The sequence below is a fragment of the Solea solea genome, chromosome 21 (assembly GCF_958295425.1).
Source record: "Solea solea chromosome 21, fSolSol10.1, whole genome shotgun sequence".
Lineage (NCBI taxonomy): Eukaryota > Metazoa > Chordata > Actinopteri > Pleuronectiformes > Soleidae > Solea > Solea solea.
Window position 1 is genome coordinate 1,638,033 of NC_081154.1, and position 24,935 is coordinate 1,662,967.

At 40.4% G+C, this 24,935-nt stretch overlaps 1 protein-coding gene across 1 annotated transcript; it reads right to left on the minus strand.

Moving 5' to 3' along the window:
• Positions 1-413: 413 nt before the first annotated feature.
• si:dkey-121b10.7 (heparan sulfate glucosamine 3-O-sulfotransferase 6) lies at positions 414-19,170 on the minus strand. The gene is made up of 2 exons (XM_058622006.1): positions 18,314-19,170; positions 414-2,254 (listed from the first exon to the last, which is right to left on the minus strand). Exons 1-2 carry the CDS (start codon positions 18,820-18,822, stop codon positions 1,636-1,638), a joined length of 1,128 nt encoding a protein of 375 aa, XP_058477989.1. The 5' UTR covers positions 18,823-19,170; the 3' UTR covers positions 414-1,635.
• Between the last annotated feature and the right edge of the window lie 5,765 nt (positions 19,171-24,935).

The following is a 24,935-nucleotide window of genomic DNA, read 5'->3' on the forward strand; positions in this document are numbered from 1 at the left end:
TTGACAATGAGGACACATGTTGCTAGAGAGTTTCGTAAGTTGTTTTTTTTTGTCTTGTGCTATCATATTAGCTCGCAAACTATTTTCTCCAGTTTTTTATGCTAAGCTAACCAAACCAATGCAGGTCAATGTAGCTTAAAGTGGACATGAAAGTTTCTTGATGTACTTGTTGGTTGGTTGCAGTTTTTAACACTGAATTCTAAAGTAATTCACAACAGTTTCACACACACGGAATAAATATCTCACTAATCTCCTCCTGAAATGGGTCAGTAGTGATTAAATACACGTCGTCATCTGCCCAGCAGATGTATTTCTTATTCTCTGCAGCAGCAAAAACATTGGCTTGCACAAAGGGGACAATATTGGGAGAGGTTTTGAGAAATAAAATGTATAAATGAGTCTGGAACACGTCGTAGAATAAAAGTTTTACTCATAATTTTCCAGCAGAATTTCTTATACAAAAGTCTCAGAGTAAACATCTCAACAATAGTTTTGTCATCTTATAAATTATAGGCTTTTTAGAAATATACAGTTGCGTGTCAGTACCATTTTTGGAGGTCATTGCAGATGAAGGTGTGGTCTGTTGACGAAGCACGACATAAATAACAGCACATTTACAGCATGTTGTGAACTGTAGTACACATGTAGTAACCCACGTGTTTACATTTGATACAATAAAAGAATCCAGAACGAGAAGTTAAAAAAAATAACTGCATACACCGTATAAAGGCAAAAATGAACAATGCTGATTTAAACCATTCATATCTCATGAATACATTTACATTTATTTTAAGGGATGGCTACTATTGTGCAGAATTGAAACCCCTTCGCTTATATTCTCGTCGTCTATGTCCCTCTCCAAGCTCCTAACCGTCATTTGGTTTATCGTAGCTTTGCCCGACAGTCAAAGCTTGTTACTCTTATGCCATTTGGTTTAACTTTAGCCTTCTCTCTGATGTTATTTTTGATACACACATCATGCTGTTAAGTGTTTTGGATGGCAATAAGAGCTTAGCATACTTCTGGTTCTTGCGGTGCCCAAGGGTTTGCAGTATGAGCCACAACCAATGCTTCTCACTCGGTTTTGTGTTGATTGAAGCTCTTACAAGCTGGCTGCTTCAGACCTGGACATCCAAACAAGGTTAATGTGTTGGCAGACGCTGCGTTTAAAACATAGGAAATTAAGGAAATACAAACAGTGAAAGCTTTGGTAACACATTATAGCTGCGTTTCCACCAAGCGGTACCAATGCACTTCAGCTTGCCAAGGTAAGGTTTGGAATGGTTGTCAATGTCAATAGCGTGACTACGTACCAGTGCGGCAGAGAATAAATGGCCATTTAATTTAACGCAACACAGTAAACTCTGCTCTGTACTGACATTATTCATGGACTCCCAGTTTTGAGGATTCTCTGTTGCCCAAAAGTACTGTAGTGTGTGTGTGTTGTCGACATACCCCAAAACAAAATGGTGCCCAAAAGATACTTTGGTATCCAGAATCAAGATAATTGCACAATGTAACAAACTCTACCAACTTGTACCACTTGGTGGAAACTGGGCATCCCTGCCTGGTCTTCCTTTGAAGTTGGCTGAACATGGATTTCACTCAGTTTCAGGAGCTTTGGTGAGTAAGCACTCAGTCCCAGCCAAAATTGTGGCCTGTCATTTGGTAGAACTTGAGATTGAAGGGTCTATAGAAGTCTCTCAGTCTGAGCAGGACCCCATCGGGGATCTGGGGGTGGGGCCTACCCTTTGATTTCCCCAGGCAGCGCGGCCTGCTACTTCCCTCCGGCTTCTTCAGACAGGGGAAACCTTTGGTCTGGTTGAAGTAGAAGTGCTTGTCTGTCACCACGCGCTTGAGTCCTAGAAAGTCCTGGACCCGGCCCATCTCGCCTGCCGGGTCCGTCACGAGGCGCTCGCCACTCACGAAAAGGAAGCGCGAGAGAGGGAAGAATCGCAGCCAGTTCTCTAGATGTTTGGAGTAGATGCCGATGCGTACGGCGCTCCAGGACGTGTCGATGAGCCCGGTGGTGGAGTTGCGGAAGGCCAGGTTCTGGAACGATGGGAGCCCGGGAGACTTGGTCAGAGTCTGGGTGTAGTCGGAAACAGCCCGTGTCACGGGGTCGCGCACCACCACGATGAGCTTGGTGTGGCGGCTAATGGCGAAGACGCGTCGGGGGGCTTCTTTGGTGATGAAGTAACTCGGGGTCTTCTCCATGGTGATCTGACCCTCCAGTGTACGAGGCATCAGGTTTCTGTGTGAAAGAGAAACTCTGTTAATAAAACTGGACTCCAAACGTCCACAGAGATTGTACTTGCTTATTATGTACTTTATTATATGACAAAAATAACATCTATGTTATGAAAAACAAAAATCAAATACACTCCCTTGACATCCTCATAATTCTATGAGCATTCCTGTGTTGCCTTCAAGGCCTTTTGATTTTGCTGTGTAATTAGTGGAGCAAATCTGTGATTACAGGGAGATAGACATGACATTAGCTGCTGGCATTGATGGAGTGACCGTGTCAGCACTTTGAGTCGGCTACTGTAGGAAAACCACACGGCTATATTAACCTCAGAAAAGTAATTTCCTCTCATCCCGCTGCCTCCTAAACAGACTGCGTGTCCCTTGAGTGAAATAACAGACACATTAATGTCAAACTGTTGGCGTCATAAAGAAGTTGCTGCTGCTGAAATTCCTGGTTTTCCACGTTTGTAAATAGTATCATAAATATTCAGTGTTGGGTCCGTACTCGCTGATTCGATCACTCGTAGACAACCACATGCACGACTGTTCACACTTCCTGTGATCACATATGATCAGATGTAACATCCCTGCTCTTTTATTCAAATGCACGCTGACACAATAAGTGTCTACAAGAGCAAAATTAGACTTCCAACAAGCCTGAAGGTAATGAAAACACAACAGCTTTTCATTTTCAGGTAATGGCAGCAGAATTTGAAAATTGTCTTCAATATCTGTTGATGGCAAGGTTGAGAATATGAATTGTTTCCACCATGTGTGCATTCATTTCTTTTTTGCAAATTGCAGCATTTGCGGTTTGCTAATTTTCGTGCTCTTACATGCAATTTTGATTTGATTTTGAGTAAAAAAAGAAGAAAAAAAAGACCAATTACTCAATCAGACATACTTAGGCAAACTTATTTAAAGTGGGGAACCATTCACAGAGCTCTGGACTGTCTGGCAAGACACTTGGCTTGTTTACAGCGTGATCTTTCTGACCACTCGTCTTTCTCTGCTTCCCAGATCGCAGCAATCGCAGATTACTGCGTTGTCATAACTGATGGAAAATAATGGACAAAACGGGGGCCATTATCGTAATGAACTGGAATTATCCCTTTATTAAATGAATATCTGGCCGCAGCTGTAATACCAGACAAACAGGCACGTGTCCAAACGTGTCCTTTAACATGGACGGCCATGTGTTCCCGTTCATCGCTGGTTATTGCCTTTGGCGCGGCCGTTGTTATTATCATCAGTGGTTGAGGTATTCTAAGCACACTCAGGACCGGGTTGCCCTCTTCCTCTTGATCTTCACCTCGACTTCGATGACTCAGGCTCTGCACGAGAGGGACGCAGTCGTTCCTCGCCAAAGATCAACAGACCTCTAAATAAAGCCTGTGTGTGTGTGTGTGTGTGTGTGTGACTGAGAGTCGGCGTAACGTGCCAGAGCAGATTGTATATAGAGCGGAGGAAATGGGAGGGAAAGGAAAACCTATTTGTCTTGTGCCATTTGTTTTACTCAAACGCTACTGTAGCGCTAAAATGGAATCTAATAACATCCGCTGTGAAAATAGAATCCTGCCAGGTTTCCACTCTGTGAAGAATATACACATTCAGAGTTTATAGAAAAGATTTACATAAAAATCCTCTGTGTTTTCATTTAAAAATGTTGATCCGTATCTCTTCATCAAAGGTCATCTGCATTCATACTAAAGCCTGGGAAGGACTGACGTTGGGCAGTCAACGACCGTCCATAGTTCTAGATTTTCCTCTGCCTCCATCGATAAGATTAGATAAGAGATTCTTGTGAATGAATGATCCAGAAGACGAGAAGATACATCAGAATTATGAAATAAGGGAAAAACAGGAGCACTCAGAGATCACAGATCTCCACCGAGGTTTAAACACCAGAATAGAACTTTTTAACTTTTACCATCTTACATGAACATGACAACATTCATCCTGATCTGTTAAGATGTCGCTGAGATATATACACATGTGATCTGGTTCAATGGGATTGAACTATCCACATTTAAACTGCCGCCTAATCCATAATCTGGATGAAAGTTTAGTCTCTTGGTGTCTGAGCCTATACAAACACCAAATATTGTTAAAATCAGAGGATTTCTCTACAGTTTTGCCCATTATAAGAGATAGAGATTATTTTTTATTAGTTTCTAACAGGACAAACATATGGGATTAGGACTAGGGTTAGGATTATGGAGATTGTAGGGGTGGTTGGGGTGAAATTTAGTCTCTTGGTAGAGTGTCTGATTCTACGCACAAACACAAAATTTCATTATAATTATTATTATTATTATTATTCAACAATATTTTTCGTGGACGCTTTCTTGTGTTTTCAGTCAAAATCCAACCTGTTTACAGTCGTCTGAAATTAGCATTAAATCTATCGCTTCCTGTGCGGGAATGTCAACGGGCAACACGAGATCTGCTGACAAACACAGAGAGAGTCGTGTGGAGCTGAGAATCCACATTGTGTTAATGTAATGTCAGAGTCAGAGTGAATTTGACTCTTTTACACTAACAGATGTGAAAATGCCCGGCTAGTGTGGACAGAAGGCGTATCCACGGCAGAACTGATGTCTTTTTTAATGCTAATGGAGTAATGTGCACATAAACTAAGCAGGCAGGAATGTCACTGTTGCAACTGGGAAAGATCCCTGGGATCATTTCCATGTTTCTCCTCCTCCTCCTCCTCCTCCTCCTCCTCCTCCTCCTCGTCGTGGTTGGTCTGTGAGTGAAGGAGATTATGAGGCTCAGAGCTCTGCTGTGTGCTGATGGAGACGACTCTGCCTCTGATCTAACTCACTCACTCAACTCCAAATCCTACTTCATGTCCTCTGGTAACATTAAAAAAAAAACCACAACTCATGGGATTCATAAGAAATCCACGGGAGAGGATTATTAGGGCCACGTGAAGAAAAAACTGGAAGCAAAATAAATTTTTTGTTTTTTTGTATGCATGTAAATGTAATGAATTCTGACTTTTTCCTCCTCTGAGAATTCTGATTTCAATATCAGAATGATTTTTTTCCTCAGAATCCCTGACTTTAATCGGATAATTCTAATTTCAATATCAGAATCATGACATTAATCTCTGATTGTAATCTGAGCATTCTGCCTTTTTTCCCCTCAGAATTCTGACTTTAATCTCTTATTTTTAAATCTGAGAATTCTGACTATTTTCCGTAGAATTCTGACTTTAATCTTAGAATTCTTGCTCTTTTTTTTTTACCAAAAACATCTTCATATGTGGCCCTCATCCTCTTCCGTGGAAACCTCTAACACAATAAATAAACACATGAATGAATGAGTGAATAAATGAATGAATAAATGAAGTAAAAACCAAAAGAGGAAACAATTATGTTGCTATGATTTGTTGACGTGACGACCTCCGCGTCAGGGGCCAAGTTTCAGAGCCTCTGGGGCCACGCGCTTCTTTCTGGTCACCACATGAGCGGCAGTATAGTTTTTATGAATCTCGGTCCCACACAGAAAAAAAAAAAGGGGCTAAATTTCTTATTTGGATCCAAGGAAAGTTTAACAACTCTGGCTTTGAGAGGAAATTCCTGCCCCTGGATACTGTTACTCACATGTGTCGTCAATCTGTGGGGTTATTTTGTGGAAATGCTTGTTTTGGTGCATCCACTTAACCTCGACCTGCCTCGCTCTACCTTTGTGTCCTACGTTTCCCAGACTCACTGTCAACAACAGCACCTGAGCAATTAAGGGAATATTTCAGCAGAGAAAAAAGGAAAATTGCATTCTTTAATCATCACATTTATGGCTGCAGTGCACCTGGGTGCCTCAAAAACGATGCTTTCCAGTCGGTTTCTTTTCAGATAAATTGCTCCCAGTTTGGCTTTTGAACATTCGTGGCTTTAGAAACCAACCTTTCTGCCTTAAAAGGATTTTTTGAATTGAATTGTGGTTGTGTGATGAAGTAACACACTGGAAACATGGCTGACATTGGGAACACCAGGAAAAACTGATTTTAGCCACTTAACAAAGTGCTTATATCATAAAATATATCCCTGCTGAAGTCTTCAATATCTTTTTTTCATAGTTATATAGTATTTTTTAAACTGGAAACTGAAGTTTGTGTTGCGACATCAAATTCCATAGAGAGAATCACAGCACACAGGGGTTGTTTATCCACTTGCTGCCTCCATCAGTGACTTCAATTGTTATTTTGTGACTCTGGTGTTTGAAATCCTTTGTTTGATTGACCACAGTGACGCAAACGACCAAATAACGCAGCAATAGACCACAAACTCCGGTGTCTCTATGAGCTAAAAAAGCCTATTTTCTCTATGGAGTTTGGTGCAGGAGAGTGAGCGGTTTACAGATGTCACTTTTCTAAAAGCTGAATAATGATGACTGAATAATAAAGCTGTGTAGACTTAAACAGGTGAACCTTTGGTTAATTGACTATAATCTGTTGTTCCTTGTGTCACAACCAGATTACAAAAAGCTCATGATTGCTGTTGATATTCCAGAAAAATAGTGTTATCTCTCAAAAAACCTACATTCTTTTTAAGCCGTTAAACAAAAACACTGAAACAATGCCAGACCATTTTTTTTACTATTTTCTGTGGTTTTCTCGCAGTGAAAATTCTGAAAACAAAAACACTGAGATGGTGTTTGGTGTTTTCAGAACGTGTGTGTGTTTAATGTCATGCACTCTTGTTCCATGTGAGGCAGAGCGCTGCTGCTGCTGCTGCTGCTGCTGCTGCTGCTGCTGCTGCTGCTGCTGCTGCTGCTGCTGCTGCTGCTGCTGCTGCTGCTGCTGCTGCTGCTGCTGCTGCTGCTGCTGCTGCTGCTGCTGCTGCCTTTGACATCATGTTTACAATGATGTTTGAGGCTGATCCGAGAAAAACGTGGGATTATTCACATTCTCACTGATTCCGTGCAAAAAAACTCGTCTTCATCACACAAAACCTGTTTTCTTCGAATCCAAACTATTCAATTTAGTAAAAAAATGGAGTTATTTTTGTTTAAAAAGAAAATTCACTTGAATTTGAAGACAAAATCTTCTTTCTTTCAAAATAAAGGCCACTAAACTCTGCATGACTTTGTTGTTTTTGTTAAGAAAAGCAAATAATAATCATAAAAACAACATTATAAAACTTGAATTCATCTACAGGGGTTGGACATGAATGCTGACAGGCCAGGAGTGTTTAGATGTTTCCCTCCTGATGAAACGAGGGCTTTGTTCAGTCAGGCTTTTGTAGAGCTTGAAGACGAGCTGTTTATCTGAATCAGGTGTGATGGAGCAGGGAAACATCTAAAACATGGAGCACAGTGAATCTCAGAGGACCAGGAGTGGTGTGAGGTTAAAGAGCTTAAAAAAAGAACAGAAATAAAAGGCACAAAATCCTCCCGTTGAAGGCGTCTAATCTCTTTTTGTGTTGTTTGTTCATGTCCTCACAAACACAAACACACACACACACACACACACACTCAACGTTGTGTTTATATCTTAGTGAGGACACCTTATAGACATAACACATTCCCTTACCCTTACCTTAACCCTAAAATAAGGTCTTAAGAGGGGAAAAAGGCACTTAAAAAAAAAGTCCTCACAGAGACATAAAGTACACACACAGTGATTTTTCAGTGTGGGTGGGCTGAGCTTTATTGGGGTGTGTGTGTGTTAAAGTACTGCAGGCTGAGTGGCTGTTGTTTATGACTACACACACACACACACACACACTGTGACCGGCCCACACTGACCAGCAGCAGCAGCAGCAGCAGCAGCAGCAGCAGCAGCAGCAGCAGCAGCAGCAGCAGCAGGGACAGTTTAGTGTGGACACAGGAAACAGGACTTTCTCTGTCGTGTAAAAAGCCACACATTGTGGACGTTTAAAGGCACAGTAAGTAACTGTGCGTGCGGTCAGAAGTGACTTGATAGCAGGATCTTTTTCTTTTTGACATTTTTACAACATGACAAACGAGTCATGGCAAACAAAATGCAGCCGTTCCATAAAAACACGACAACGCAGAATTAGCAACATAAAAAAAAAACGAAGAAGCTAAAAATGAAGCCGGACCGCACACGGCACACGGCACTGCAGATTTAAGGCTCGCTGAGACGCTTCCTTTAGTCTCTGTAGCCACAGGGAGACACTTATATGAGATAAATCTGGTTATTTCCATTAGTTAAAGGTAAATTTAGTTCCTTTTGCCCGAGACGGCTTTAAACTGCAGAGGAAAACATCAAGTTTGTCCTTATTTCAGTTTCATAGACTAAAAAAACCCCAGAGCACATGAGTCCTGGTGATCCACATGTTTTGATGTGTAATTTGTGGAGGTTTTCTTTTAAGCTGTGGGATGAATTTCTGCTAGAAAAACTAGAAGAAGAAGAAGAATCTGATCAACAGATTAGGTGTAATTACATCTTAATCCGCTCCTGATTTGAATGGAAACCACACACTGACAAACAAAGCTCCAATGCATTTATAATAGGATCAACAGTAGGTTTAAGTGTTTTCAATGCTACTAAGTAAAGCCAAGGAAATCTATTTGATGAACACAAACTGAGATTACTTATGCAACACAACTTTGCACTTTAAGTCTGAAATACATAACATACAAGTGATGTGTCTTCTGTGACAGTGTGCTAAACTGCTGATTCAGGTGGTGATGTACATTTTTTAAATTTACCTGGAAAAATCATAGATTTGTTTTAAAAAAAAAAAATAATTTAAGCAACAATATTGTTTGGAAAAGACGAAAAAAGCCCTTCAATTCATGACAGAAGAAGCTCCAGATGATTCCTATGTCAGAGGTTCTCACACTGAGCAATCATTGCACTCCGATCACCAGAGGAAGCGCTCCACAGTTTGAGAACCATGCCTCGGTATGTCACAGTTTTGTTTGTTCTCGTCGCTCCTGCTCTGATGTTGCTCTGAAATCAAAGCGTTGTGTGTTTATCTCAAAATAAATAAAAGGGGCACGTCACTTTCACTTGTTCCCACACTATATTAACCACTTATTTATTTATTTTGACATTTTTATTTTGTGTCCAAATCCCTTTGAGTCGTCTTTTTCAAACACAAACACAAACAGAGAGAGAAGCGTCTGACGAGGCCGAGCACAGGATGGATCCACATCTGGGAGCAATGAAGCCTCGGACGGAGTTTGTGCACATATGTGTGTGTGTGTGTGTGTGTGTGTGTGTGTGTGTGTGTGTGTGTGTGTGTGTGTGTGCGTGCGTGGAGATGAGGGAAGTGTTTCTGGGTTAAGGGGAAGTTTCCCCTCAGAGTTCTCTGGACCCCCGGACCCTGCTAATCCCCACCAGCCTTCAGTGCAACTGCACGGAAACGGACTCTTCCAGCCTGAAGGTCAGAGGCAGATGGTTGTGATTCAGACCACCAGGGATCACGGGGGATCATGTAATGCAACGTGTCATCATGTGCAGCTCTCTCTCTCCCTCTCTCTCTCTCCCTCCCCCACTTTTCTGCCTTCCACGACTTCAAAGCGTCCACTTGGCCTCGGCTTTATCCCTCAACGTGAGATTGTTATGAATATATCTGACATGTGTGAAGGAATTTTAAAACACACTCAACATCCCGGAGCACTGCAGATGGACGTATGAAGACAGATCACAGTGTGTGTGTGTGTGTGTGTGTGTGTGTGTGTGTGTGTGCAGCTTCTGTGGGCTGATTACAAGTCAGCGCTCAATAAAAGAGGAGGTAAAGTGGCGCGTCTCTCTGTGTCTGTTGGAGGTCGGCCATTGCATTAGTTGGACGCTGTTTCTGGACAACATATATATGTGTGTGTGTGTGTGTGTGTGTGTGTGTGTGTGTGTGTGTGTGTGTGTGTGTGTGTGTGTGTGTGTGTGCGAAGCCCTTTTATTAAATGTATCATTTCCTTGGTTAAGAAGGAAAAGAAAGTAAGAAAAACCTCAGTTTCAGCCTGAAGATTTGATTTTGACGGCGTTGTCTGTAAGAGTGGTTTTTATGACGTATTTACACATCAGTAACACAACCTAGAAACGTTCTCATTGATAACAGACGCAAAGAAATAGAGATTTTAACCTTATAACAAAAAGAGTTCACAGAAAATAACTGACAAATGAGTTGATTATGTAAATAATTGTGAGTAGCAGCTCATCGACTTGATCTTGATGTAAAACAGAGTGGGAAAGTAAACTCCATTAAGAACATCAGTGTTTTTGGCTCACAGGGACACAGGCGCTCGTGGTCGACTGCTGCCTCATTTGGAAACTTTGTGTCACTTTATGTCTTTTAGGTAAATCTGAATAAAGGATTTCAGACACAGAAGTCACAAAATAACACATTTGAAGTAAGTGATGTGGTGAAACAGTAGACACACAACTCCTGTGTCGCTGATTTTCTCTGTGGAGTTTGGTGCAGGAGAGTAAAAGGAGAAGTCTTGTGGTGAGACAGATACTGTAGACTCACACAGGTGTAGATTACATTAAATCACATCCACACATCCACACAAAAACCTTAACTTATCCCATAAAGGCCAAAGTAATTCATTCAAATGCAGATGTTTTTGTATGAAAATAAGTTGTTTCCTTGTAAAGAATAAAACTCACATGGAAACCATCTCTGAATAAACACTGGATGTTTGTTTAAGTTATTAACGTCGGCCTGTTACACAATATCCACACTGTGTGTGTGTGTGTGTGTGTGTGTGTGTGTGTGTGGCGGAGGACGGTTACACACTGTGAAGGTTGGTGTCTGGCGGGTGACGAGTATTTTTACTGAGGAGGTTTGTATCACTGGTGTAGGTCGGTAGGAAAAGAGCAGAAGAATGTGTCTGCTGAGGGGGAAAAGAGAGACAGACAGACAGACAGACAGACAGAGAGAGAGAGAGGACAGAGAGAGAGAGAGACAGAGAGACAGACAGAGAGAGAGAGAGAGGCGGAGCCGAGAATGGAGACATCACAGAGAAAGAGGGAGAGATGAGTGAAGTGGTGAAGTGGTCAGTCAGAGTTTCCTCTGGTAAACAAGGGGCAGAGGTGACGACAGAGGGAGATCTGTGTGTGTGTGTGTGTGTGAGAGAGAATGTACAGAATGTGACAGGAAAACACGACGTATGTGACGATATTTTGTGATTCTGCAATAATCCAACGTAAATATTTATTTACAAAACCATTCTGGGTTTTATTCCTTTCGTCTTATTCGTCGATCAGGGAAACATGGAAGTCACGATCTATAGATCAACTAATACATGGAAGAAATTAAAATGTGAGCTTCAAATTCAAGTCTTTGTTCTGCTGAATGAGTTCAAACTGTGGTGAAGTCAGTTTTATTTCACTCTAATTTGTATTATTATTATTATTATTAATATTATTATTATTAATACTATTGTTAGGAACAAAAGAAACTCAAGTCAAATGTATTCATTCATTCATTCATTCATTCATTCATATGAAGCGTGTGTTTTAAGTTAAGTTCTTCATTTAACTTTATTTTCAGTCCAAGAACCTGGTACTTGTCAGGACCTGTAGACCTCATGGAGACCAAAACCTGGTCCTAATGAAGTTGAACCTTCTCATCTCTGAGGAAGTGAAGTTAAGTTCAGGACTATAAGATTAAAGTTTTACAAATGAGTGGACGTCAATGCACGGTCCTGAGAAGAATAGCTGTACAAACATGTGTGTGTGTGTGTCTGCTGCTGACGGCTCGTTATCGAATGGGAAAATCTACAGTCGGGTTCCTGCTCGGTCCACAGTGACCCACATGTGGGGTTTTATCTAAGAGCCACCGGGGGCCACGGGGGGACACAGGGGCCCCCATCCCACCCCCATCAACAGTGGGACGGACAGATGGACAGATGGACGGATGGACGGATGGACGGACGTGTAGATGAGATGTAGATTACAGAGAGACACTTCCTGAACCTCACACTGACGTTAGATCAACAGAATTTATTTAAATTAAGATCCATTTTCTTTGAAGATAAACATCATCTACAGGAAAGACTGAGAGGGAAAGAAAGAGAGAAAGAAAGAAAGAAAGAGAGAAAGAAAGAAAGAAAGAAAGAAAGAAAGAGAGAAAGAAAGAGAGAAAGAAAGAAAGAAAGAGAGAAAGAAAGAAAGAAAGAAAGAAAGAAAGAGAGAAAGAAAGAAAGAAAGAAAGAAAGAAAGAAGGTCGTAACAAACACTGAGCAGGCGAATAATAAAACTGTTGATTTCTTAAGTTCTTCATTTTGTTCATGTGTAAATCATTGAAGTTATTTTTCTAAACAAAAATCCTTATTTATTTCAACGGGCAAACTGTAAAATGTCAAAACGTCAGATTTGAGCGGAATTTGGTAAATGTTTGCAAAAATAGAAACTCTAGCATCAGAGTAAGTTTCATCGCACGATCACATGAGATTGATGTGATTTTTTGTGATGAGTAAATATCCATCCAAGAATGTTCGCCATCAGTTTTGCTAAGAATCGACTCACTGATGATGTCACACAAATGATAACATTTTCAACTGTAAAATATCATGTCTCTGCCAAAAGTCACTAATGTGACTAGGTTTCACCCTGTCATCCCCTAACCCCATCATCTAGATCACAGGTTCACATGTGTTCATCTCAGTGACACCTTCACTGATCACGATGAATTTATTGACTTGAGTGAGTTTATGTAAAATAAAGTTCTACAGCAGTGGATTCAATGTGTGTGTGTGTGTGTGTGTGTGGATGAAAACTCATGTGTTCATAAACACAGTAACGTCTGCAGCTGTGGACTCAGAGTTGAGTCTGTGGAGTGAAACATTAAACACGTGGTGTTTACACTGTGACTCTGTGTCGAGGCGACAGAGGAAACAACACACACACACACACACACACACACCTCAGAGAGACACACTAATGGAGTCAACATGGACTCTTTCTGCTCGTCTGGTTTCTCTCCAGGTTCCCGACCAAACAAAAACCCCTTCCGAGCAGCGTGAGTCTGACACTCCTCGTGGTTTCTCAGCTCATTGTTTCTCAGGGACAAATGGAAATGACGGCTTTGACAACTGGAACTGGTCCAGTGTGCCATTAGTGCCATCTATCAGAGGCTGATCACACACACACACACACACACACACACACACACACGTCATCTAACGCAGGATATTTACAGTCAAAACGCAGCGTTTGATGTTTGGTTCCAGCGCTCACTGAGTCTGAGGCGTAATTAATCTCATTTCCTCTGGAGGGCAGCGCAGGCATCACCTACAATTAAGTGAATTTCGCTAAGTTGGTCGCGTCAAAACTGACACAGGAAGGTTTTTTTAGGAGCCGACGCAGAAAAGTGCGTTTATTTCTCTCTCTGGTGGATTTGGTTCTCACGGCTCCCACACACACACACACAGTGACTCACACACACACACACACACACACGCTCACGTAAGGACAGTGTGTGTGTGTTTGAGTAAATATTCTGCATTAACCTTTAATTTCCTCATCACTTTCTCACTTAACTTCAAAAAAAGTCCTGTTTTAAAGACGAAAAGTAGACAATAATGATATTTGATGCTCCCTTTAAGCCTCACTTTTTTGTTTTCTTTGTCTTTTTCTCTACAGTTTCATTCGTGTGATATTTGGATGATTGATGTGAAATAGCTGTAGACTTTGAAAGTGACGCAAACTTTAGTTTAAAGTTGAAAAAGTGAAGACAAGATAAAGGAGTGAAGACATACTTAAGATTTTGTAGATTTAAGTGGCAGTAGATTTTTTTGTTTAGAATAATTGTTTCCTTGTTTATCTGATGGTTTTCAGTGCATTGACCTCAGTAAGTGAACTTTAAATATTTTTCTGATCATTTATTCAAAGGTTTTCCAGGTTCATTCACATGTATGTGTTTTTTGACAAAATTGTGTTTTTTAGTTGTGATACATCGTGATTTTTGTAATTTTTGATAATTTACTGAAAGTTTCCATAGATTAATTCACATTTTTTGTTCGTTTACTCAAAGTTTCTCCAGGTGAATTCACATTTAATGTGATTTATTGACATAAAGGACAATGTTGCTCATATTCTTTGATAAAAGCAACTACTTTCTTTTCCTTCCATCACATTCTGCATCTTCAAACACCCACAAAGCTTTTGTCTCATGCACAAAAGCCAAAAAAGATCCATAAATTTCCCAATTTTCCCAAATTCTCCCCACTGAAATCTTCTCTTCACCCCCATAAAACGAAGCAAAAAAAACAAAACCCACAGGTCTTTCCTTCATGCGGCGTCCAAGAATGTGAGCCGAGAGGAATTCATGCAGAGAATCCCCCCGTGAGAGCTGGAGACGTCCAACAGGAAATAAAAACGTGGACATTCCTGTCTCGGTATCTCGTCCAGGTCTTGGCCGAGTTGATGAGGGGATGAAGATTTAGAGATGGAGAGGAAAAATATTGCCGGGGCAGATTTACATGACACACAGTGTGAGTGACCCGAACAAGACGATAAATCCACTCGGGCTCCACTCACACGGCGAGCGGCGTAAATGTCAGCGGCGCACGAGAGTAACGGCTCCGCGTCGACAAGATTGAGCGTCAGCGCAGTGAAGTGGTTTCTGCTGCGGCCGCGTGATAAACACACAGATCAATAGAGAGGGAACCTATTTCAGGGGATCAATATCATGGAAATGGCATTTATATCCCATCATGCAACACCATAATGTGTGTGAATGTAGCCGCTTCCTGCCAAAACACCGCCATGTTGGCAGGAAGCGGCCAAAAGGTTCGTATTTAGCGCAACGAAAGTGTTCGTGAGGTTAGGGCTAAAAAAAATGAGCGCGTCACCTCAGCGACGCTAACTAACTTAAATATCTTTTTTCTTACGTGCTTTTATTGCGATTTGTAAATGTAGAAGGACGGAAAGTCTCATCAGAAAGACGTCGTAATGCTGCAGGTGAGGAATCATGTCCATACTCATGAACACCACCAGGGGGCAGTATAAGTATAAGGACAGACATCGTGGATTTAAAGTGCCCCGTGAACACTTTGAGCTTGAAACGGACACTTTTTAGAGTGTTTTCCTGCCAACATGGCGGCGTTAGAAAACTGGGTCACATGACATCTAGAGATCTATAGTGTCAAGAAAAAAAGTTGTAATTGTTTCTATTCTTTACAACAACAGGGTCAGCCATCTTGTTTTGTATTGTCTTTTAAAGGATTGTCTTCCTGCCAACATGGCGTCCAAAGGTCTATAGTGTCAAGAAAAGGCTGAGAGAGAAAACTGGGACGTCAATATTCATTGTTTGGTTATGTTTGCAGTTGTTTACAACGACAGGGTCGGCCATCTTGTTTATATTCTTGTTTGGAGGAAATCTTGTCTCTGCCAACGTGACCCGTGACGTCCAAAGATCAAGAAAAAGGCTGTGAGAGGAAACTGGGTGGACAGATTTCAGGCGGTGCTGAAGTCGTGTGAATGAATCCGGCCTCACACTCACTCTCTCACCCACTCACTCACACACACACACACACACACACACACCCTGGCTGTCTAAAGCTTCATTCTCCACCACTGAAACCACACTGTCGTTTCCAGTCGGTGGCAAAGCCAAAGCTTTTCCACATATAAGCATTTTTCTCTCAGACAATTTGCCAAATGCTTCCTTTAAGGATGTCCATGTGTTTGACTTGGTTAGCAGCAGAACGACCACGGCCAAGTCTCAGAGACGCACATGTGCACTTACAGAAAGAAGAGGAAGAGGAGGATGAAGAGGATGAAGAAGAAGAAGACGAGTGAGGAGCTGTGTCGTTCTCAGTGATACTTTCCAGCCCCGGTTTCACATGGTTTTGTTGGCTCCACATGCGACGGCTCTGTTTCACGTTGATATAAACGCGAATCACCGCGTACTTAACGTGTAATTACACTAAATGAATAATATTTTTACAACAACATACGATATCTGGACGTATCCGTACGTGGAGGGTGACGACAGGCGGACGGTGTGTGTGATGTGTGTGATGTGTCAATCAATACTCAACACATTATTAGACTGAATTTACTTCATTTCATCTTTCTCTTTCTCTCTGTGGTGTCGATGTATGAAGTGATTTGACAGCGAGGAAAAGGAACTGAAAAGAAACGTCACGTTTCCTCCACTAAGCGTTCATTCACTGTTTTTATTCAAATCTCAGCATTATTTTACAGATAATGTCAGAAAAACGTGTTGAAGTTTCTGAGAAACTTTCTTTATTTCTAACGTGACAAATGTGTTTTTATCTGCTCTTATATTTAACACACACACACACACACACGCACGCACGCACACACACACACACACACACACACACGTGCACACACACACACACACACACACTCTGATGTCACTTAATGCTGTTCAACATGAACCTCACAGAGAAGTGATCATTTGTATTGATCGCTCTCTCCTCCGTCATTGAACTGTCATTTTCTCCTCAGATCTTCATTCCCTCATCCTTCCTCCTGATGCGTCTCCTCTGTCCGTCCCTCTGTCTCTTTGTCCTCATCTGTGTGTCTGATGAGCTGCAGCAGCATTAATGTATTCATTAATGTTTAAGATCAGCTCTTTGTTGTTGGACGATCGTCAGCTGTCCACTGTCCACAACATCACCACCATCGTCCCTCTGTGATCAGAGCTGGACGTGACGAAGAGTCTCAGGAGACAAACACAGCGTGACACCACTTTACTCAACTCTCTGTCATTTATGAAAACTGTCAACACTGACGAGGAGAGGACGCAAGAGGAGAGGACGCAAGAGGAGAGGAGATGAAAAAAGGCTAGGAAAGGAAAAAGAGAAATCAAGAGGAGAGGAGAGGGACCTACAACCAGCAGCAGGTGAAAATGTTTATATGAAGGAAACCAAAACCTGGTCCCAATGAGATGGAAGTTAAGTAAGGACAGTTAGTTAAGGTTAAGGGTAAGGCTTTGTTTATTTTGTGTGTGTGTGTGTGTGTGAGACTGTTGATCACTGACTGTTCACTTTTTAATGACTGGCACTCGACCTTTCACCTTAAACTGATCCTTAAACAAACGTCGTTATGTGACATTTATTTTCTTTTTCCTTGTTTTTTTTTTCTTGTCATTTTTCACAAACATCAACGACGAGATGTTTATTCACTGTTTGTTTTTTGTTAGTTTACAAACACGCTGGCCTCCACACTGCCCCCTTCAGGAACGAATGAATGAATAATGAATGAATGAATGAAGTATTTTTAAATCACAAAAGTGTCACAGATTCATCAAAGTCGCACTGTAGAAATGTTCAGATTTCATCGTTGACGACCTGTTTTAAGTATTTCAATTGAATGATGTATTTTTTCAAAATAAATAAATAAATAAATACATAAAGGGACAACCTTGTATAAAAATAATAAACTTTAACTTCATTTAAAAACCTGAGCAAAATATTTGAAACATAACAATTTCATAACATGAGACACGAGTCAGTATTTCCTGGTTTAAAAGTCGTTGCCGTGCTTATACTGAGGTTTATCATCAAATAATTATGAATATTCATGAGACTAATTTAAATATTCATTAAACAACTATCCAAATGTGAGCCTAATTATTTGTTACAGCAATAATGTGACTGTTTAGAGGTAATTATATTGCTTCTTGCACATGTAAATATCATTTAGAAACTCAAAAATAAAATTAGTATATATAATTTATATATATATCTATATATATATAGATATATATATATATATATAAGTAATTCAGCTAGAATACAGAGATTATTGTCTTCTCTTTTTAAGGATACATGTATTTACAGTCATTTTGAGTTTTTCCTCTGAGAAGAAAACTTTTCATGAGCTCAGAGAAACAGATTTATGTCAGATATATCGAAATGTATGATGATTTGTAGAGCACACAGCAAAAACAATATCGAAATATCATTCATAAACCATGTCATCCAGACTGAAGTAAGTGTTGTATTATTGAAATATGATGGTTTGTCCAACATCTGAGGACATTCAGCAGGGATATAAATGTCCTGCTGCTACTAATACTAATAATACTAATACTAATAATACTAATACTAATACTAATACTAATACTAATAATACTAATACTAATAACAAAGTCATCTGTACCTGTACCACTCCAGTCCTTTGTCGTAGAAACGGTCAAAGAAGTGCGGCTCCGCACCCACGGCCCTCACGTCCGGGTGGATGCGCAGGAACTCGAGCAGCGCGCGGGTTCCTCCTTTCTTCACGCCGATGATGATCGCCTGAGGGAACTTCTTACTGCCGAAAGTGTTCGCTATAGACATGTTGTTGTTGTTGTTGTTGTTGTTGTCGTCCTCGTTATTGTTGTTGTTGGTGTCGCTGTTGGACAAGTCCCGCACCAGCGACGCGTTAAAGGCGCCGCCGCCGAGCTGCGCCGCGTCCTGCGCCGCGTCCTGCTCCTCATTCTTGCCGCTGATCCTCTCGTGGAGATGCGCTCGCTGCGTGAACACGGGTCTGGGCACAGAGTCACAGAGTCCGTTGAGGCAGTAGAAGAGGTACGTGACGAGGACGATCATGGTCAAGAAGACGGACAGCCGGGACTGCACGCGCAGGTGTCCCACGTTCAACGCAGCTCTCCATTTACTACATCCCATGAGTCGCAATCCTGAGCGCGAGGACACAAGGCAGGAAACACGGCACGTCGAAGCACCCCACCATCATCTTCATCATCTTCATCATCATCATCATCATCATCACTCCTAAACAAACAAACAAACAAAGTGGGAGCGACTTAAAACAACCACCGCCTCCGCGCCACTGCAGCAAGTGGCGCAAAAGTTGCGCGTAAAAAGGTTCCACATGGTTCTGTGGTTTTCTCTGGATTCATCCGTTCATCAATGATCCAAAAACAACTTATGATCTTCCTCCATGACTTCAGAGAACTTAAGTCCCGCACACACACACACACAGGGGCTGAGCTGTGACTGTGACCAGACTGCGCGCTCCCGTGGATCAACTGTGGAGGAAGCTCCGTGGAAACACCACTGCCCACTCTGCCAAGTCCACGCCCCTGTTTATCAAACACACGCCCCCTCCATCCACAGCCCGTGTCACACTGACACAACAGGACAATAAGTAATGACACACGTGTAGGTCCTCAAGAAGTAACAAATACAAGAAAACACACACACATTGTGTTTGTGCAGCATTCGTAGTGAGGACCGTAAAAGACAACATGCTTTCCATAGACCCTTACCCTTAACCTAAATCCAGGTCTAATCCCAACCCTAAAACCAGGTCTTAACCCCCAATCCAAATGTCCTGACAAAATCAAAAATGTCAAACAATACAGTGAGAGGACATTAGTGTTTTATTACAGACACAGGACACACTCTAGAGTAAACTACAGCGTAAACTACAGAGTAAACTATAGTGTAAACTATAGTGTAAACTGCAGCATAAACTACCGTGTAAAACAATGTAAACTGCAGTGTAAACTACAGTGTTAACTACAGTGTAAACTACAGAGTAAACTACAGAGTAAACTACAGTGTAAACTACAGAGTAAACTATAGTGTAAACTACAGAGTAAACTACAGTGTAAACTACAGCGTAAACTACAGAGTAAACTATATTGTAAACTACAGAGTAAACTATAGTGTAAACTGCAGCGTAAACTACTGTGTAAAACAATGTAAACTACAGAGTAAACTACAGTGTAAACTGCAGCGTAAACTACAGCGTAAACTGCAGCGTAAACTACAGAGTAAACTGCAGTGTAAACTGCAGCGTAAACTACAGAGTAAACTACAGTGTAAACTACAGAATAAACTGCAGTGTTAACTACAGAGTAAACTACAGTGTTAACGACAGTGTAAACTACAGCGTAAACTACAGAGTAATGCAGTGTAAAATAAAGTACAGTATGAGCTACAAAGTAAACTACAGCGTAAACTACAGAGTAAATATAGTGTAAACTACAAAATAAACTACAGTGTAAACTAAAGTCTAAATACAGAGTAAACTGCAGCGTAAACTACCGTGTAAAACAATGTACTCTGCAGTGTAAACTACAGTGTAACATACAGTGTAAAACAGTGTAAACTACAGAGTAAATGCAGAGTAAACTACAAAATAAACTACAGTATGAACTACAAAGTAAATACAGTGTAAACTACAGAGTAAACTACAGTGTAAACTACAGAGTAAATACAGAGTAAACTACAGAGTAAATACAGTGTAAACTACAAAATAAACTACAGTGTAAACTAAAGTCTAAATATAGAGTAAACTAGAGAGTAAAACGTCATGAGTGAAGTGAGAATCTTGGTCAGATGTGAACGTGTGAATGTCCACCTGCTGTCTGCACTTTCTCCTGACCACACACTCCTGTGGAGCCACTCATGACACACACACATTTAACCTTTAACCTTTACTCTGCTGTCCAACAGGGACAGACAGGTGTCTCACAGGGACACCACCAGTGTGTGTGTGTGTGTGTGTGTGTGTGTGACTTAAACATAAACATGGTTAAATTAAGATCACCATCACATTCTCTTTGCAGTTACTTTCACTTTTGCAGCAAAATGCCACTTATCATTATTCTTGGTAAGTGTATTGAAAATGAACACTACCCTCTGTGTAGGTGTATAAGACACTATATAAAGACTCATTAAAATGTGGAACAAGACTTAATCTGTATACAATTTTATAATCAGATGAATTGTGAAGTAGCTTCAACATCATTATACAAATTATTTTCAAGATATGCTTGGTAACTTAATTTTATGCATGTTATTTTAAACATATACACATAAATCCTGACTAAAAAATTAGGAAAATTCTGCTAATTTGTTTGGGGGACCCTACACTGTTTAAGAACAACTCAAATTAGGGTCTAAGGGAGTGGCATCTTTGTGAGTGGCAAAATTACAGACATTCTGGGAGATAAACTCAAAGAAATATATATGTATGTGGACATACTTTTATATTTATATAAAAGTCTTTTTGGTTGTTGCCAAAAAATAAAAAGATTATAACTATTTTATGGTTGAAAAAAACAACCTCCACCCTGGAACAAAACAAAGTAAAGAGACGTTAACAGATGAAATGAATCACCCACACAGAACTGATGAGTCTGGAGAATGAGAGGAAGTTCTGAAGTGAAGACCTGATGAGAAGATGATCTGCAGGTGAGGAGCAGAGCTGAAGATCAGCAGGTGAAGACGATGACTTAATGACACAGAAGAGACAAGAAATGACATGAAAACAACACCAGTGGGAAAAACAACCGAGAATCACTGTGAACTGTCACAAACAACATCTACATATTTCTGTTTTAGATTGTACTTTATTTATGTTCCTTAGCTTTTTTATTACATCAAAAGATAAAAAAACCTTTTACAATAATATCAAAACTATTTTATATTATATAAAATAATAATTTAGTGTGCGGTATATTGATTTTAATATGTATGCATGATACGCCTTAAGATACAGTATAAAAGTAGATTTATTCAGTTATTTTTATGGTGTTTTTATTTACTAATTAGGCATATATGTATATTCGTTATTCATTTTAATTACTATTTTCAAGTATTATTACTCAAATTGTATTCTCATGCTTATGCTTATTGATTTTATTGTGGAATTTGTAACATTCTGTCCTGTTCCTGTCACTTTCAGTTGGCAAAGACCATGTGCTTGAGCATGAATGTGATGACTTGTAGTAAAATTAAAAAGTAAAAAAATCAAAAACTGTTGAAATTTGTGAAATATAGAACTATTTGTAAAAAGACATGACACTACAAGAACCACAGTATTAGCAAAATTCCATTCTGTAACCGAGACTGTAGTATTTCCACTGTAGTCTTTTCCAAATACTTTAAAAATGGTCTAATATGGAGTAAAATGACCATATTGAATTGAACAAGTTTACTCCAAGCACCAATAAGACCTTTTCAGTGTGAGATTCTACGGAGATGCTGTCGGACACTGGATCTTGTTTCTGACAATAACACGTGTAACTGTATAAATCATCCAAATATTGGCAGCTTCATCTTCTGGTGCTGGAGAATAAGTGCGGGGCTACATGGCAGCACATCCACACAGATGATAAATCTGAACGAGATGGCCGATACCTATTGACCGGCGCCTCCTCCGACGTGGCAGGATGTCAATTTCCCCGAGTCTCTGAACAGAGAAGGCATCATTTAGCTCGGCCGCTCCCCGCGAACACTCCTCCGTATTGATCCGCCCGCAATGTTGAAAAACAATTGGAGACGTGTCACTCTGTATTCAGAGTGATCAATAACGTGGGCCTCGCTTTGTTTTGTTTAATGTTTGCCAAGATACAGACCCGCCACCGTCCCCTCCCTTGTCTTTAAAATCTGCAAATTGAATGTGTTTTTACAGCTTTTCCTGTCAATCCTGGCTAATTTACGCCCCATGGGTCAAACTAAACCTTTGTTTTGCTGCAACTCAACGTTTATATAGTAAATAAATGAATAAATGGACCATGAAGAACATTTAAATATGAGATTTAACGGCCTTTATCCACCCCATATTAATTAAAGTCAAACATTTTGAATTTTTACAAGGTTAAACCCTATTTGAAATCGGATTTCCAACCCTGCCCTGTTTTTTTTCTTTTTTTTTACTGTCGACCATGTTGGTGTTTGAGTATTGAGTATTGTTATCGACTGGTATTGCTAACAATGGCTAAGAATGGTTAAGAAAAGCTAGCTTGAGATACGTTTGCGTGTCTGACTTCTCAACTAGAACACATTGACACTACCAGTGTAAATGGACATTTAAATATGTGATTTAAAGGTATTTATCCACCCCATATTGAATAAAGTCAAACATTTAAATGGAAATTAAAGGGGTTAAACGCCATTTGAACTCGGATTTTCAGCCCCGACATGTGATTCCAAGATGGTTATCACCATATAATAGGCCTTCTAACGTATTAGTTTCACAGTAAACCAGTCGTACACATAGCGCTGTTTGATTGTTTCACCATAGACCATGTTGGTACACTTCTTGTGTGCGCGAAATACCATGTAGAGTATTGTTATCGATTGGTATTGCTAAGAATGGCTAGCTCGAGATACGTTTGCATTTCTGACTTCTCAACTCAAACAGGCTGACACTCCCAGTTGTAATTGAACATTTAAACATGAGATTTCAAGGTATTTATCAGCACCATATTGAAATTTAAATGGAACTCTGGATTTCCGAGGTTGAATACCATTTTAACATTTATACGTTTGCGTTTATATATATTTATTAATATTTTAATATGAGATTTAAAGGCAGTTATCCAATATAGAATAAAGCCAAAGACTGAAATGGAACTTTGAATTTCCGAGCTTGAACACTCTTTGAACTTGGATTTCCAACCCAGAGCAACCTCACCAGCCCCACGATTTACTGTTAATAGGCCTTCTGACGTATTTGTTTCACAAAAATAAGTCGTAAAACAGTGCTCTTAATGTTGCTACACCTTCTTAGAGCGACTAACTACCTTGTTAACAATGGCTAGCTCATATGTTTGCATTTCTGACTTTCTGACAACTAGGACAGGGTGAACATTCTTTGCTAAGCTAATTAGCATTAGCTGCACATAAGTGTTCGCCTTTATTTTTCCTTTTACAGACGATGTTTTACATTTAGGTGGAACACGTACACAAGAAACATGACTTTTACCAAACCTTACCGCAATATTTCTTGCATTTGCAGCTAAGAATGTATTGATTTATCAAAGTTAGCTAAAAGCTAACTGCGGCTAGCTATGACATAGGGCTGTTTTTATGGCAACGTGTGTTTTCTTGAAAATAAAACAGATGACAAAAGACCACGTCCAACTACATTTTACATTTTGACATGTTTGAATCCCCCTGAGCGTGTTTTTTGTTTGCAACCATGACACTCTCAAAACCAAAGCGACTACAAATTTGTGAATAACGTGCAGAGAAAATATTTAAAGTGGTTGTTTTTATTGTATCTGTGGACAAAATAAAGCACACCTTCCTTCTCCTGCCTTTGGGGCCAATATTAGCCTGATTTACACGCACAGAACCTGGCTAATCCTGAATGACAGTTTAATGACTGTCTTATGTTTGGAAAGTCAGTTTACACACACACACACACACACATACACACACACAGACCTGTGCCAGTGAGTGACATACTCAGCGTTGAATTCCTGCCCACCTGTGTAAGGTGTGTGTCTGTGGGAAGGCAGACAGCTGCACAAAGCTCAGCCGTGACTGTTGTGCTCTGTAATCCCGGGGTAAAGTCCCTGTGATGACCCACGGCGCCTTCAAAGACGGGATCTGTTTCACACGTTCATTCCGGCATCCTAAAAAGTCTCAGGATCGCTCGCTGTCATCACACGAGATCCAGCTGATGTGGTACTGAACGCAATGTGAAATTGTTGGCAAAGTACATAGATCTTATGGTATTAAAGGATTTATGTTGGCAGATTTTGAATATACGACCTCTAAGAAGGTTTGTATAAGTGTATAAATGCATAATAATAATAAAACTAGCTTTCTTGGGGCTTGCACTTGTCAAGCGCGCAGGTTTTTCAACTGGAAAATCACATGAAATAGTGTCGTGACAACCAACTAGGATCCAAGTTTCACCAATGACACTCATGTTTCTACACCATTTCTACTACTTTAGCTAATCTGAGTAACTTCAGGCATGGTTGTAAGGCATGGCTCTAGAATCATGTAGCTCCGCCTCCTTTTGTCCGGCA